Raw genomic sequence first — 17,966 nt, 5'->3', positions numbered from 1 at the left:
AGGCAGAAGTCCATCATCCTGTTGTTATCTCTTGAGGTCAGAGCCCCAAATACCATATTTAAAAAGCACCCATGCAGATAGGCACCCACTCACTGGAACCCAGCAACAGCAATCCGGCTATGATGTTCTGCAACTGCCGCTGCTGATCTGACCACCATCCCCACTACCCCGACATCCGTCACCCAACCCCACCCCAGAAAGGCTGCATCTTTTGAGTAATGTCTCGGTGCAGAGAATGAATGGCCCCCTCATTACAGCCTATCTGGGAACGATAGGGGCTCATATTTCCCAACAATTGCTTCCCCAAATCCTTCAATTCATAAATTCTCATCATTGTGTTCAAATCACTTTGTGAGTTTGTTTCTTCTTAGCCCTTTAGCCCGGCAGAAGGGTAAGTGGCACTATATAGTCACTACAAAGTGGCACTTACAATGGCAAAGCAATGCCAGGCAGGTCTATTTATGGAACTAAAGAGTGCCGAAGGTCAGGGAGCACTGAAAGACTTCCCTGGGTCCCTGACCTCCATATATTGACCCCTAGAGAAGAGTAGGCAGTTGAGTTGGCCAGGAAGCAAGCTGGGTGTTCAGCTTCAGACAGTGTCAACACACCAGAGTGAGAATGTCCCCAGTCTGGTGTCAGGAACTGGGCTTAGAGGTGACACTGCACTGGGAAATGGGATTGTGCATGAGGTTAACTTTTTGTGTTCTCCACCCCAGGTCCTCGCAGTCAGGAAATATATCACTGTCTCCTCCCCCCCACTCTCAGTCTGCAACAAGCCAGAACCCCGCCTCAGAGGATGATGAGTCAGAAGATGATGGCACTATCACCTCAACCCCCTCACCCTCAGCACAAAGACACTCACCTTGGTGGGAGTGCATTTGTGATTTGGGTCTCAATCTGGTGAACACATCACAGACACATCTCAGCAACTGATGGAGGAGGTAACAGCTGAAGCCCCTGATGGAGAATGTCCTGCTGGAGACCAGGCCCATGCTGAGCCCCACGCTGTCGACATGCCTCTGAGAACAGCTGCTGGAAATACAGAAACAGACAGGAGGCACCAGAAGTTATACACAGCCTTGAACAGTGGAGGTGCCCATCCAAACCATGAGTTCTGCCCTGTCTCAGGCACCTGAACACCTTTAAGGTCTTTGGTGAAGAAATGAAGGTTAGTGATAGTTCTGTAAGATTGACTGATGTGAGCAAATAGCCTGTAACTTCCATTCTCGAGAGCAGTGTATCTGATGAGGTATCCCAAAGATGCACTGGGATTCCCCATCACTTCCCCCCTGGAGGTTGCCAGGAAGGACTACACATCAACTGCCCAGGAAAGTTCAAGCTTCCGCTATGCAGTTATCCTGCATTAGGAAGCATCCGAAACTCCAAATTAAATTGCAAACTTCCTACTGTTCTATCTTATAGGAATAGTTACTTCTTCTAACTTCTGGGTAACTATAATACTGACCTACCCAACACCTCCATGAGCTGCCTAACCTCCCCTCCCCACTATTACCTCTCAAACCCATCCCCTGACTGTACAGTCCACCAATGGAAGGAGCAAGAGGTGAGCCATGCAGACAAGATGAACATGGAGAGAATATGTAGCGGTACAGGAAAGAAACTAGACAAAGGCGTGAGTGTCAGGACAAGGGCAAGAGGAAGTCAATGACCAACAAAAAGGAGGGAAGTAGCTGAATAATTGATTGGCAGCAACTGTTTTTCACGTCAGGACTTTGATGGATTTAGCAGTTTCCCACATGTGGCTTTGCACCTTCTTGGGTTCAGATTCCTAGCACTGAGTTACAGGCTAAAATCTAATTGAGAGGTTAAATAATATCATCTGTTGACTGTCATATGGCCTGGTGGCACAGTGGTTAGCACTGCTGCCTCACAGCGCCAGGAATCCAGGTTCAATTCCCAGCTTGGGTCTCTGTTAGTGTGGAGTCTGCACGTTCTTCCTATATCTGCATGGGTTTCCTCTGGGTGCTCTGGTTTCCTCCCACTGTCCAAAAGACATTGCTGATTAGGTGCATTGTCAATGCTAAATTCTCCCTCAGTCTACCTGAACAGGTGCCGGACTGTGGCATCTAGGGGATTTTCAAAGTAACTTCACTGCGGTAAGCCTAATTGTGACAAATAAATAAAATTTAACTTTAAAATCTCATGCACTCAAATAGTTTGTACGTAAGTAACAGATTCACAGATATGTGATGGAGTCTGATTTGGGTGGTTTATGTACAGAATAATGCACATCAGCGGAGGTTGGCTGAAGGCTGGAATATAACCAAAAGACTTGGATGCTTTATATTTAGAATCAGCATACTCTGAAATGAGCAAAGCTGGAATCTGCTCAGGAGATTAGAATGGTTTTATACTGAATAATAGGTCACCCAGGAGTGAGTTCCAGTCTGGAGCAATACATTCAATTGAGATTTATAATAGCCAGGATTGAGTTACAGTTTGAATCAAACACACTGCTTCAGATGGTTTATTTATAGAACTAACAGATGCAGTGAAGCACGCTGCAAGCTGCCATTTGACCACAACTTGTCTCTCTTTTACTGCTCAAATTTGGTGCAATACCTCGTCCTCCACGAATAAATGAAAGCCACCTGAATCAAAAACTGTTGATTCCAGAACAGTCCAGACAACTGTGCCACACCGAGTGATTCAATCTGGTTTTCAAATGGCAGGCCTCAGCAGAGACGGTGCAGACAGCCACAGGATCAGCTGATGTAGCTGCTGTACTGTTTAGACTTCAGACATGATGCTCTCACCTCCCTTTTCTCTCAGCCGCTTCTCCTGAAACCCCTTCGGCTCTTTGATATTGCTGACCAACCACAGAACTCTCAACATGAGGAAACAAAATAATGTTTATTTATTAGTGTCACAAGAGGCTTACATTAACACTGCAGTGAAGTTACTGTGAAAATCCTCTAGTCACACACTCCGGGTACACTGAGGGAGAATTTAGCATGGACAATGCACCTAACCAGCGTCTCTTTTGGATTGTGGGAGGAAACCGGAGCCCCTGGAGGAAACCCATGCAGACATGGGGAGAACGTGCAGTCTCCGCACAGACAGTGACCCAAGACAAAATTGAACCTGGGTGCCTGGCGCTGTGAGGCCACGGTGCTAACCATTGTGCCACCATGTCCCAGTTGCATCAAGGAAAAAAAGTATCTCCGTCAGCTGGACTTCTTTACGATTTTTTTTCTGAAATAGGCTGCCTCAGGCTGCTGAATTTCACATCCTGCCCAAGTCAGTGGTCAGTGCAGACTTGATAGGCCAGACGGCCTGTTTCTGCACTGTAGGGTTTCTATGATTCTATGAAATCATCCAAAACTTCCCAAATCCTAGGACCGGACCACGTTCTTGTAGATGCTGTAACTAGGGTTAGGGAACTGCGTGTTTGAGATGCTGGTGGGAATGAAAGAATGCCTGTGTACTTTTTGCATTTCCTAACTTTCCTTCCAGAATTACATCAGAAAAAGAGGAAAAAAAGAAAATGAAATAGAATTAATTTCATCTTTCGCTAAGGCATAGGCATGTCGAGACAGGAAGAGAAGAAAATGTATAGATATCTGTTAGCCAGAATATTTTTAATTTATTTTTCTGTTTTCCAAAATGGACAGTTGCTGGACTGATAGTAAGGCTCTAGCTTCTGGAAGTTCCTGAGCAGTTTGAAATGAAAGAGATGCTAACATGTCAAATGCCCTGGAATGTAACACTCCTTGCATTGTATAAACATTCAAGCCAAGTCAACACAATGGCCTTGCAAGCAAATTGTCTGCCCCAGCTGGCTAAAGCCAAAGGCAGTTGTTTGCAACTGCTAGTCTCCAATCTGGTTCTAATGGCCCAAACATTCCCTATTCCAATCCACAATGGTGTTCAACCAGGGGCCAATCTGAAACCAGTGATTCCAAGAACAGAAGGAATCCTGACTCCTATTAAACACCTCAAGATTCCAGCCCTGGGAAAATACATCTTCTGCCCAACATTGAGGAGAAGTGGTGGGAGATATGTCACGTGGCCTCCTCCAAGCTGCTGGAATTTGTAACATTAGACCTGAATGCAGGCAGTTACTCTTCAACCTCTGAAGACAACAGGACTCTCGGCTGCACCTTGCACTATCTACCATCTTACCATCAGACAGATGGCAGCTAACAGAACTTCAGCCTTCATCAGAAACCAATAACTACTGGAACATTGGAGCTTGTGTCTTCAAACTATCTCAACACTATGTGACTTCTCCCCTTGTAGAGTCTCTTATCTGCAAAGACAGTTCACTCTGCAATAGTCAGTCAAACACACCCCTTTGAAGGAACATTTCATTAGACTATTGATACCGGACTCTGGACACATAAAAATCTAACTTGTAATTTATTGTTCTTCCTTATCCCGTTTTGTATGATTACAAAAAAGTGGCTGTTATGAAAGTGTGTGTGTGTGTGTGTGTGTGTGTGTGTGTGTGTGTGTGTGTGTGTGTGTGTGTGTGTGTGTGTATATAAGGATGCACCAACCTCTTGTATCCTATCCTTTCTCACTTGTGCTGTGCAGGTTATCCAGTGAGGATTGGAACACTTCAAATTTAAGACTGGGGAAAATACACCACCACTTCTAAAGGGGGAAATCAAGAATCAAAAAACTCCTTTCGGACAGGGAATGAGAAGGGAATTCAGGGCTGTTTAAATTAACACTCCTGCCATCTGTAAATCTATGCTTCCAAGTTTCATCTCATCCACAAACATTGAAACTATCCCCTGTGCACCATGGTCTAGGTCATTAATGTGTATCAGGAAATTCGATTTGATCTGATTTATTATTGTCACATGTATTAACTTACATTAAAAAGTATTGTTTCTTGCACGCTATAGAGACAGAGCATACCATTCATAGAGAAGGAAACGAGACAGTGCAGAATGTAGTGTTACAGTCATAGCTAGGGTGTAGAGAAAGATCAACTTCATGCAAGGTGGGGCATTCGAAACTCTGACAGCAGCACGGAAGAAGCTGTTCTTGAGTTAGTTGGTACGTGACCTCAGACTTTTGTATCTTTTTCCCAATAGAAGAAGGTAAAAGAGAATATCTGGGGTGCGTGAGGTTCTTAAGTATGCTGGCTACTTTGCCGAGGCAGTGACAAGTGTAGACAGAGTCAATGACTGGGAGGCTGGTTTGTGCGATTGATTGAGCTACATTCATGACCTCTTGTAATTTCATGTGGTCTTGGGCAGAGCAGGAACCACACCAAGCTGTGACACAACCTGAAAGAATGCTTTCTTTGGTGCAGCTGTAAAAGTTGATGAGCATCATAACTGACATTCCAAATTTCCTTCATCTTCTGAGAAAGTGTGGGCTTTCTTAACTATAGTGTCGGTATGGGGGGACCAGGACAGGTGATCTGGATATCGAAAAACTTGAAGCTCTCACCATTTCTACTTTGTCTCTATTGATGTAGACAGGGACATGTTCTCCACTATACTTTCTGAAGTCAATGACAATCTCCTTCATTTTGTTAACATTGAGGGAGAGATTATTGTCACCACATCAGTTCACCAGGTTCTCTGTCTCGTTGCTGAACTCTGTCCTGTCATTGTCTGAGATCTGACTCACTACGGTGGTGTCATCAGCAAACTTGAAAATCGAGTTGGAGGTGAATTTGGTCACACAGTCATAGGTATATAATAGGTATAGTAGGGGGCTGAGAACATTGCCCGGAAAAGCATAGGTCCCAATACTGGCCCCTGGGGAACTTCACTGCAAACCTTCCTCCATCATGAAAAATATTGATTGACCATTACTCAGCCAATTTTGTATCCATGTTGCTCTTGTCCCTTTTACTCCATGAGCTGTAACTTTTTCACAAGTCTGTTGTGTGATACCACATCAAATGCATTTTGAAATTCCATGTATACCATATCAACAGCATTACCCTCATTGACCTTTCTGTTACCTCTTCAAAAAACTCTAGCAAGTTAGTTAAACACAATTTCCCCTTTAGAAATCCACGGGTTCCCCACTATCCACCTTGCTGGTTATGTCCTCAAAGAAGTCAAGCAAGTTTGTCAACTAGCATGACCACGGGAGAGTTTCAGATCTGTTTTTTGGAAGAGTCTTTACTTCCAATTTTATGGAATTGAAAAACTGGGTTAGAAGCAGTGTGTGAGGCTTAAATCATCAGCCAACTTGTACTAGCAGCAGAGAGAGCTACTGTGCCTGTTCAGACCTCTGTGGATTCACATGCGCAATTTCAACAGCAGAGGCTTGACAGGGAGAGATCTGTCAGGCCTCTATTGATGCAATCGGCCTCAACAAACTCCACCCCAAGCTATCACAAGAGTTCAGCCGAACGCAAGCCCCACACTGCCCGAAGCTATTCCCCCTCCCTTGCCTCCCAGGTATTCGTGCCCCCACACCCTTACCCCATACCAATCGCGATGCAGAATGGCAATGCGGCCCTCTCTTCCTTCCCTGATTGGGAGGGAGGAGAGTGCCAAGGTGCCAGGCTGGAACTGCCAGGCTGGCACTGCCCAAGGGGCAGCCTTCCCCTCCCCTCCGCCAACTTGCCCGTGACCTCCCTGGGCCTCACTGGCCTCTTCTACCAGCGAGGCCAACATGACTGTTCCCTATAGCTGCGGATCAGGTATTTTCCTCGCCGAACAGAATCTCTCCCAGCGAGTCCACAAAGACAAGTGAGCCCCGACATTGAGTCCCGGGCTCACTAATTCCATACAAATGACTATTAAATAAATTTAAATAATATATTCCGCTTCTCGCCGGAAATGGGCAAGAAGCTGACCACACTGAATATCCGGTGCCGATAAGATTGCAAGAGCCAAGCGGGCATGAACTTGATTTCTCAGCTGTCACATGATTTTACATGCTCACCTCACCCAGCCCCCATTTCGTTTCCAAGAGCCAAGTCCAACATTGCATCCTTTCTTGTTGGACTGGACACATACTGCTGTAAAAAAAAATTTCCTGAACACAATCTAGAAACTTTTGCCCCTCTCCACCCTTTACCACAGCCCCACCCACATTCAGGTAATTAAAGTTTCCCATTGTAAACACTCGTTGATGTTTGCGCCTCTCTGTAATTTCCCAGCAGGTTTGTTTCTCTGTATCATTTCCACTAGATGGCAGTCTATCGACTACACTGAGTAATATAATTGCACCCTTTTTGCACCTTAGCTCTAGACAAATTAATTCTGTTATTCAACCTTCTGGGACATGCTCTTTCACCAACACTGCAATGCTCAGGACGGCATGGTGGCATAGTGGTCACCACTGCTGCCTCACAATGTCAGGGGCCCAGGCTGGATTCTGGGCTTGGTCACTGTCTGTGTGGATTTGCACATTTTCCCTGTGTCTGTGTGGCTATCCTCCAGGTGCTCCGGTTTCCTCCCACACTCTAAAAGATGCGTGGGTTAGGTGGATTGGCCATGCTAAATTGTCCCTTACTGTCAGGGGGACCAGCTAGGGTATATGCATGGGGTGATTGGGGGGATTGTGATCGGTGCAGACTCAATGGACTGAATGGCCTCTTTCTGCACTGTAGGATTCTATGATTCTATAATACTGTCACCCCAACTCCGTTTCTTCTGTTGCTGCCCTTTCTCAACAGCTTATACCCAGGAATCTTTAACACCCAGTCCTTCTCTTCCTTGAGCCAGTTATTATCACAACATCATATTTCCACATAGAAATCTGTACCCGTAATCCCCAATCCTCCTATTTCTGTAGTCACACATATCACTGCAATCCGAAGAATACTACATTTTGAGGTCCTGCTTGCTAATTTTCTACCTAGCTCCTGAAATTTTGGCATCCTCCTTCCTACCTAAGTCATTGGTACCAATGACCTCTGGCTATTCACCTTCCCCCAAAAGAAAGTCCTGTATCCACTCAGTGACATCTGTGACCCTGGCACCATTGAGGCAATATCCCATCCTGGAGTCATGTCTCCCACTACAGAAACATCTGCCTGTTCACCTAACTAATGAATGCCCCATCATTAATGCTCTTCCTTTATGCTTCCTTCCCTCCGTATAGCTGAGCCGCCCAAGGTTTCACAAATCTGGTTCTGACTGTACTCCTCTGAGAACCCCGAGTCTCACCAGCTTTGAGAACTGAAAACCTGAACAGAATGCCAGGAAACTCCTGCACTACTTAGAATCAAAGAATCACAGAATCCCTACAATGCAGAAGGAGATCACTCGGTCATCGAGTCTGCACTGACAACAATCCCACCTAGGCCTCATCTCCACAACCCCACATAGTTCCTCCGCTAATCCCTCTAACCTATGCACCCCGGGACACTAAGGGGCAATTTAGTATGTCGATTCCATCTAACCCGTGCATCTTTGGACTGTGGGAGGAAACTGGAGCATCCAGAGGAAACCCATGCAGTTACGGGGAAGATGTGCAAACACCACACAGACAGTGACCCAAGCCAGGAATCCCTGGAGCTGTGAGGCAGCAGTGCTAACCACTGTGCCACTGTGCCGTGCCCACTTCTGGGACTAGGCCAGCTGCCTGGAGGTAGTCTTCTTCTGGCAAATGAGAGGGCAGTGTTCCAGGCAACAGCCTTAGTGCTTGGTATGTCCGAGCTGATGCCTAAATTGTAGCCGATTTAGAAATTTAAATGTTTAAAAAATGGCTGAAAGAGACAGCTGGTGACTTAACTGACTCATATTTTAAGAGAAAGCATCTTATTTTTGACTGTTTGTCCCTTATGGGGACACCTTCTGTCCCATATTTCTAGGACAGCCAGTGGGAGGCTGCTCCTGGGAGTCTCCAGGGTGGGTTTGAGTAACTTGCGTGGACAAACTTGTGAGTGAGTCGGACAGCACAGAAATGATTTTGTGATTCCACAAAATAAGTTGTGAATTTTAGTTCAATCCCTTCTATCCACTTGCTATTATGGTCTATTGATCTCTCCTCCCCAGCTAGAATCAGACCGTGGAAAAGAGGCCATTCGGCCCATCAAATCTGTACCGACACGAAACACTTGACTTCCCACCTAATCCCATTTAGCAGCACTGCTCATAGCCTCGAATGCTATGACGTGCCAAGTGCTCATCTAGGTGCTTTTTAAAGGATGTGAGGCAACTTGCCTCTACCACCCTCCCCGGCAGCGCATTCCAGACTGTCACCACCTTCTGGGTAAAAAGGTTTTTCCTCACATCCCTCCTAAACCTCCTGCCCCTCAACTTGAACCTTGACAGACCCTCCAACAAAAGGGAACAGCTGGTCCTTATAGACTCTGTCCTTGTCGCTCATAATCTTGTACACCTCGATCAAATTGCCCCTCAGTCTTCACTGTTCCAATGAAAACAACCCAAGCCTATCCAACCTCTCTTTATAACTTAAATGTTCCATTCCAGGCAGCATCCTGGTGCATTTCCTCTGCAGCTTCTCCAGTGCAATCACATCCTTCCAATGTGGCGACCAGAACTGCACACAGTACTTCAGCTGTGGCTCCATCTCTGCAACTCCAACAAGATATTTTTGCTTTTGTAATCTATGCCTTGATTGATAAAGGTAAGTGTCCCATATGCTTTTTTTCACCATCCTATGAACATGCCATCCATCTTCAGAGATTTGTGGACAAACACGCCAAAGTCCTTTTGTTCCACAGAATTTCCTCATGTCATGCCTACTGTCCTTGAATATTTCCTTGTCAAGTTATTCCTTCCAAAGTGTATCACCTCACACTTTCCAGGTTTAAATTCCATCTGTGACTTATCTGCCCATCTGACCATTCCGTCTATATCTTCTTGTAGCCCAAGATGCGCCACCTCACTGTAATCCACCTGGCCAATCTTTGTGTAATCCGCAAATTTACAACCCAAGCCCCCCATTTAGTCATCTATGCCATTTATATATATGATGAATAACAGGACACTCAGTACAGATCCCTGTGGTACACCACTGGATACTGGCTTTCAGTCACTAATGGCATTGGTAATGCCATGACAGTGGCATTGCTGCAACTGCAACTGCCTCAGTACTCAACGCCAACAACTGCCGTTTTCCAGATGCAATTTTAAACTCATCCGCCTCATCCTGGACCACAATGTCATCACCTTCAATAACCAGTTCTTCACCCAGACACATGGAACAGCCATGTGGACCAAATTCGCACCTCCGTATGCCAACATCTTCATGCACAGGTTCGAACAAGACCTCTTCACTGCACAAGACCTTCAACCGATGCTATACACTAGATACATCAATGATATTTTCTTCCTTTGGACTCATGGTGAACAATCATTTGAACAATTATATGATGATATCAACACGTTCCATCCCACCATCAGACTCACCATGGACTATTCTCCGGAATCGGTAGCATTCTTGGACACACACATCTCCATCAAGAATGGTCACCTCAGCACTTCATTGTTCCGCAAGCCCACGGATACCCTCATGGTGCTCCACTTCTCCACCTTCCATCTTAAACATGTTAAAGAAGCAATCCCCTATGGACAAGCCCTCTGTATACACAGGATCTGCTTAGATAAGGAGAATTGCAACAGACACCTCCAGACACTAAAAGATGCCCTCATAAAAACAGGATATGGTGCTCGGCTCATCAATCGACAGTTCCGATGCGCCACAGCGAAAACCCGCACCAACTTCCTCAGAAGACAAATACAGGACGTGGCGCACAGAGTACCCTTCGTCATCCAGTACTTCTCCGGAGCGGAGAAGCTATGACATCTTCTCTGGAGACTTCAACATGTCATTGATGAAGACGAACATCTCGCCAAGGCCATCCCCACACCCCCACTTCTTGCCCTCAAACAACCGCACAACCTCAAACTGACTATTGTCCGCAGCAAACTACCCAGTCTTCAGGAGAACAGTGACCATGACACCACACAACCCTGCCAAAGCAACCTCTGCAAGACGTGCCAAATCATTGACAAGGATGCCATCATCTCACATGAGAACACCATCCACCAGGTACATGGTACATACTGTTGCAATTCAGCCCACGTTGTCTATCTGATACACTGCAGGAAAGGATGTTCCAAAGCGTGGTACATTGGGGGGACCAAGCAGACACTATGACAGCAGATGAATGAACACCGCTCGACAATCACCAGGCAAGAGTACTCTCTTCCTGCTGGGGAACACTTCAGAGGTCACGGGCATTCAGCCTCTGATCTTCGGGTAAACGTTCTCCAAGACAGCCTTCACGACACACTACAGCGCAGAGTTGCTGAGCAGAGACTGATAGCCAAGTTCCGCACACATGAGGACGGCCTCAACCAGGATCTTGGGTTCTTGTAACCCTCATGACTTGCCTGGGCTTGCAAAATCTCACTAACTGTCCTGTCTGGAGACGATACACATCTCTTTAACCTGTGCTTAACGCTCTCTCCACTCACATTGTCTGTACCTTAGAGACTTGATTATCTGTAAAGACTCGCATTCCAACCATTATTTTGTAAATTGAGTTTATGTCTTTATATGCCCTGTTTGTGAACAGAACTGCCACTCACCTGACAAAGGAGCAGCAAGCGCTCCGAAAGCTGGTGGATTTTGCTTCGAAATAAACCTGTTGGACTTTAACCTGGTGTTGTGAGACTCCTTACTGTGTTTCAGTCACTAAAGCAGCCTTCCCCACCACCCCTCCCACCACCCTGCTCTCAGTTACTAACAGCTTCCTCTCCCTGCCAAGGTCCCATGACTGAACGGTTCTTTGTTTTATTTGATCAGACTGAATCATTCTGGAAAGAGTGCTTTACTGACCTGAAGTGGCAGACTGCAACTCCTTCCACATTAGTTCCACATTCATCCCTCCAGCTACAAATACCCACCCGCCTTCCTCAGCTGAAAGGCCAGCCTGTCCTCTGACCATCAATTGGCCAATTCTGGGAAAATCATTTCCAGGTTACCGTTCCTCACACAGTGTGGGGGTTGTACCCCCATTCCGCTGAAGATCAATGTCGTGGCCCAAAGGCCAAAATGCTGCTTGGAGTCTGAACAGCTTCAGAATTTAGTTTGCACAGCTGCATGAAGATCGAAATGTGCAGATGCAAATTGTGACAAATTTACATAGACGAAGCCCATTATAAACGTCAACAGAGGGATTTATACATAGGGACGTGTTGACACAAAATTGGGTCCAAAGCATGAGAAGGATGGTGTGGACAGTAAGCGTGTGCAAAATGATTTAAATAGATCGGCAAGTTGGCACAGAGAGGCACAGTGGTTAGCACTGTTGCCTTACAGCGCCAGGGATTCGGGTTTGATTCTGGCCTTGGTCACAGGTGGAATTTGCACGTTCTCCCTGTGTCTGCGTGGGTTTTCTCCGGGCGCTCTGGTTTCCTCCCACAGTCTGAAGGTGTGCAGGTTAGGTGAAAACCAGCAGAATCTAGCAACCCTGAGCATGGATAATGATCAACAAAATGCCTCCTGGACTGCACTCAGAATCCATGTGTCACCCCTCCCCCTCCCCCCTCCCCCCCCGCCCCCCACCCACCGCCACATGTTGCCCAGCATTGGTGGGGGAGGAACTGATCTTTGACTTTAATCTGTAGCGTATCTGTTACTAAGTATATTCAGCACAAAGTGCTCGATGAGGATAGGGTTGCCGTGGGAAAATCCTTTCTGCAGTTCATATCTATTATGTTGACAGCACTGTGGATGCTGGCAATCTGAAATTAAATCTGTTACGTTGAAACTCACTGCAGGACTGGGCTGTGATAAACTTCCTCCAGTAATTGGTGTCACAAGAGATTTGAGTAACTACAAGCCTGAACCTTTCCAGAAATGTGATTTCTGCAAACTCCTCATGAATGTGTACCTCATTCAGTTTGTCTAATTGGAGACATGCCCCTACTGTGCCAGCTAATAACATATATCTAAACTGCTACTCCTAAAACTATGATATAGAGATGCCCTAAAACTAACCAGCTTCTTAGGAAAGCATCAAACAACTAAATGTTTTCCTTTCTTTCGAGCCTCCCTTTGTTTATTTTGTTTAAGTGTTTATTTTGATGTCCAGACCCTTTGACAAGTTCTAAGCACTGTTGAAGCCAAAAAAGTGTGATTTTAGAAGCTGGAACTGACAGCTTAAGTGGAATGAAGACCTGAATACCTCAAGCTGCTCAATGTATTGAAGCATTGTCTGACATTAATTTGTTGATGGTGTACAAATTGTTTGCACAGCAAGTAATAGGGTGTGGAGCATGAGTCAGCAGGTACATAGAAGTGATCTCTGTGCTGATTTGCGCAGTCCATGCAATGGCTGTCCTCTAGAGGTGTACCGTTCCTGTACACTGCTGAGACCTGGATGCTGCAGCAGCAGTGAGTCACGGTGAGTGGAAATCATAATCAACTCAAAAACATGTAATGTATGCACAAGTACTGATAAACAAGACGTGTCTTCCTCAGCTGGGAGCGTCATTTAGTTTCTGTCAGTATTTCAAATCATCTATTGCTTATCTTTACGTCCAGTGTTTCCATTTGATAGATGGTTCAGTTGCTCCAGAAAGATATTTATATCACTTTCAAGATATGAATCCTTTTTATCTAATTGAGGTCCACGCTTTCAATTGTTGAGATGCATAGAGAGCATTTGAAGAAACCACATTGCTTCTGTTAGCGCAAGAAACTGAAGCTGATTTCCCCCCCCCCATTTAACTTTATTGAGAAAATGATTCACTTATGAGATTCAGTGAGCTCCACTACTACACACTGCAAGTGATTAAGAATTCCTGCAGTGTCATGCATTTTGAGGTGCTGCATAAAGTGTAAATAGCACAAAAGCACCAGCCTCCACTGATTGACTCAGAGGAATAATGGTAATATAATAATCATCTGCTCTGCAGAATGCCATTTGCTTGCAGGGAGGAGATTTGCACTAATCGTACCAGCACTTCAGGATTTATTCTACTTATTCCCCATTGCAGATTTGCCCTTGAAAACTCTCCTCTATTCGGATTATCTTCGAAGATCTTTGCTTCTGCAGGCCAGTCTCTTGTGACACAGATGAAGATCAGCTCGTAAAGAATTTACACAGAAGAGGTTGCCGCGGAAACTTCTCAGCCTATACACGGAAGTCTCTGTCAGAATGTTTGAATGAAGGACATAAAGATTCTGACAAGCACTTCACCCCTCACTCAGCCTCATCCTACACACCGTGACCTCAGCAGTGCTCAGCTCACATCCAAAGCAAATTCGAAAGGGCACCAGAAAGGGAAATGGTCTGGTGAGTTTGTCCTCTGAATGCCATAAAGTTTATCTGAGTAAATGTTAGCTGCTGTTTGCCTTTGTCCTTGCCTCCTGCTCCCAATGTCACGCTGTCATTCCTGCAATGGTTATTTTCTATATCATTAATGCTGCCTTCTGGTGATATAATCACATCAATATCCCAATGGAAACTACCTTTAACCCCTAAGGCAATGTAGTCCCTCGTGTTATCCCTTTTAAATGATGTGCTTGTCTCCTGCAGCCTGGTAGGTCACTGACCTCATTCTGTAAGGATGTATCTGTTCAGCTTCAACTGGTTTGCTGTTAAAGGCTTAAGTTTCAAAGCAAAAGGTAGTTTGAAAGCAGCAGGCAGATTAGCTCCAGAAAGAATTTAGCAATTCAAGAGTGAATCAGTGGATTGTTGCCTTTTGTGGATCATGGTGATCAAATCGCTGAGCTGCCACTAAATGCAGCAATGCTGGAATGAGCTGGAGTGTTGCAAAGATCCATTTTTAATCTGCTGGGCTGTGATTGTGACTGGGAATTGTTTGTCTGCTGTATAGGGTCAATGGAGCTGTAGAAACCACAAAATGCTGGAAGTATACAGCAAGCCTGACCACTGAGGAAAAATCAGCCTTGTTTTAGGCAGAGATACTTCATCAGAGCTGGAGGCTATCATTAGGTTTTCCTGCTTTAGAATATTAACATTTTCTGACACAGGACACGATATAGATTTGTATTTTGTCTCTGCATGTGTTTTAATGCATTGTCAGTGAAAAAAGAGATTATCAAATAATAAAGAACAAATACAAAGTTAAGTAGCTTATAATTCAACGTACCATATAAACACAATATTAATATTTAATGGTAAATATAATACATGGAAATTACTGGGGGTTTCCTGAAAGGAACATACATTGTCTTCATCTGTGCATATATAATTGGTGCATATTTTAACTTAACTCTCAGTGTAACAGTACACTTTTTACAGCAGTAATCATGTTACACATTCTATAAGAGAAACTAAGGAGATGCTATGTGTGTGTATGTCTGTGTGTGTGTCTATGCATGTGTATGTCTGTGTATATGTATGTGTATGTGTGCGTATATGTTTTTGTGTGTGTGTAGAGAGAGAGAATTACTTTATTGCAATTATGGTCCTCATAGATTGTGGGTATAAGTACAAAGTTAATGCAGTAACATGCACTGCGGTCACGAGTATTGTAAATGGAAAATTCAGTCATGTATTGCATTAGCAGTCACTGCAGTTTGTAAATGCAGTAGAGTCCTACAGGTATCACTGTTGTATTAATTGTATTGATCTGGTCCATTCTAAATGAAGGATGATGTTGAAAAATATTCCCCTTTTTAGAGTTCATTTGTTGGCAAAAGAGCAACAGCAGGCAATCTAGGTTGATGAGACATCACCTCAGGAGATGTGAAAGTGCCTCCACCCAGCCAGCAGTATGGTCTCTGAGGATCAATCCTTGCTAATCCATGCATTATGTGTGAGGGAGCCTTGACGTTCTGTCAATATATGACAAAGCTCCTGCAGCCACTGCTCAATCTCACATGTTCTGCATTACAGAGAAGGTTCTTTGTACTGCCTCTTCAGAGTCTTTTCATGGAGATAATTATACAACAGCACAACCAGGGTCTGATGTCTCCAATTGCTCTTTAAATTCAACTTTCTGAACCTCTAATATATTGTCCCTCGTAACTTAAGAATCACTCCATGTCAACTTTTCTCATTGTATAAGTCCATATTCACCCATTTGGGCTGCTGAGTGCATAGTGGAGTGTATCATTTTCCATTGGCAGTGCTAAAGGTTTAAGATTTTACCATTGATTCTCTCTCTCTCTCAAGCATAATTAATTTGTGAAGATGAGGAGAGTAACGATTTTTCCTGGTTCTTTTCAGTTCTTTAGGGCCACCTCTGAGTACATGAGATTGTATATGGTCTTTGACCAGTGGCATTTATCTAGATCAGCCAACTGTGGGTACAGTTACCCCTGCTGCCAAGATTTATGGAATCAGTTATTGATTTCCAAGCTTATGACCCAACCATTGATTAACATGATGGCTGGTGTGCCTGTCTACTGGGGCCCAATGTGCCCTTACCCAGTCTGGCCTACATGTAACTCCAGACCCACAGCAACATAGTTGACTCTTAAATTACTGAGCAAACCACTCAGTTTAAGGACAATTAGGGATGGGCAACAAATACTGGCCCAGCCTACAACCCCCCACATCCAACTAATGAATTAAAAGAAATCTTTCCCAAAGCCTCTAGTTATCCTTTTCCTTTTTTAAATACTTGCTTCAAATCCACTTCTTCAATCAAACATTTGGCCATCTTTCCTGTTGTTTCTTTCTGGTTTAACGTCCATTTTCTTTCTGATAGAAATTTGTGAAGTGCCTTTTGAGACGGTTCTTAATGCTCATGATTCAATATAAATGCAAATTGCTATCTTACAATCCCTACAGTGCAGGAGAGGCCATTTGGCCCACTGAATCTGCACCGACTGACAGAGTATCTTCCCTGTCCTATCCCTGTAATCCCACACACTTCCTATGGCCAATCCATCTAACTTACACATTTGACACAGTAAGGGGCAATTTAGTACGGCCAATCAGCCTAACCTGCACATCTTTGGACTGTGGGAGGAAACCAGAGCACCCGGAGGAAACCCACACAGACATACGGAGAATATGCAAAATCCACACAGTCACCCAAGGCCAGAATTGAACCCAGGTCCCTGACGCTGTGAGGCAGCAGTGCTAACCGAACAATCCTGAGTGTAAACAAAATTCTCCAAGCTTGTTCCTTTGTCCTTCAGGTGATAATCTTAAAAGTTATCCCATGTAATTACTGGTCCACCAATTATTGGAAATATTTTCATAATTAAGCATCTATAGAACATAGAACATTATAGCGCAGTACAGGCCCTTCAGCCCTTGATGTTGCGCCAACCAGTGGAAACCAATCTAAAGCCTATCTAACCACACTATTCCAATATCATCCATATGTTTATCCAATGACCATTTAAATGCCCTTAATGTTGGCGAGTCCACTACTGTTGCAGGCAGGGCATTCCACGCCCTTACTACTCTCTGACTAAAGAACCTATCTCTGACATCTGTCCTATATCTATCACCCCTCAATTTAAAGCTATGTCCCCTCATGCTAGCCATCACCATTTGAGGAAAAAGGCTCTCACTATTGATCTATCTAATCCTCTGATCATCTTGTATGCATCTATTAAATCACTTCTTAACCTTCTCTCTAACGAAAACAGCCTCAAATCCCTCAGCCTTTCTTAATAAGTCCTTCCCACCATACCAGGCAACATCCTGGTAAATCTCCTCTGCACCCTTTCCAATGCTTCCACATCCTTCCTATAATGCAGCGACTAGAACTGTACACAATACTCCAAGTGCAGTCTCATCAGAGTTTTGTACAGCTGCAACATGACCTCATGGCTCCAAAACTCAATCCCTCTACTAGTAAAAGCTAACACATCATAGGCCTTCTTAACAATCCTATCAACCTGGTGCCAACTTTCAGGGATCTATGTACGTGGACACCGAGATCTCTCTGCTCATCCACACTGCCAAGTATATTACTATTAGCCCAGTACTCTCTATTCCTGTTACTCCTTCCAAAGTGAACCACCTCACACTTCTCCGCATTAATTCCCATTTGCCACTTATCAGCCTAGCTCTGCAGCTTCTCCATGTCCCTCTGTAACCTGCA

At 44.6% G+C, this 17,966-nt stretch overlaps 1 protein-coding gene across 3 annotated transcripts in view; it reads left to right on the top strand.

The window, feature by feature from the left end:
* The first annotated feature begins 13,247 nt into the window (after positions 1 to 13,247).
* Positions 13,248 to 17,966, top strand: part of mcf2la (mcf.2 cell line derived transforming sequence-like a) — a 197,054-nt gene continuing 192,335 nt past the window's right edge. For all 3 annotated transcript variants that reach the window (XM_080204142.1, XM_080204149.1, XM_080204150.1), the window contains exons 1-2: positions 13,248 to 13,333; positions 13,929 to 14,227. In XM_080204142.1, coding sequence (XP_080060268.1) covers positions 14,098 to 14,227 — 130 coding nt within the window. In that variant the 5' untranslated portion in view covers positions 13,248 to 13,333; positions 13,929 to 14,097. The remainder of the gene's footprint in view (positions 13,334 to 13,928; positions 14,228 to 17,966) is intronic.

The sequence above is a fragment of the Carcharhinus amblyrhynchos genome, chromosome 15 (assembly GCF_965287045.1).
Source record: "Carcharhinus amblyrhynchos chromosome 15, sCarAmb.v2.hapA, whole genome shotgun sequence".
NCBI lineage: Eukaryota > Metazoa > Chordata > Chondrichthyes > Carcharhiniformes > Carcharhinidae > Carcharhinus > Carcharhinus amblyrhynchos.
The sequence above is the reverse complement of the archived record's forward strand: the minus strand, read 5'-3'. Positions and strand labels throughout refer to the sequence as shown.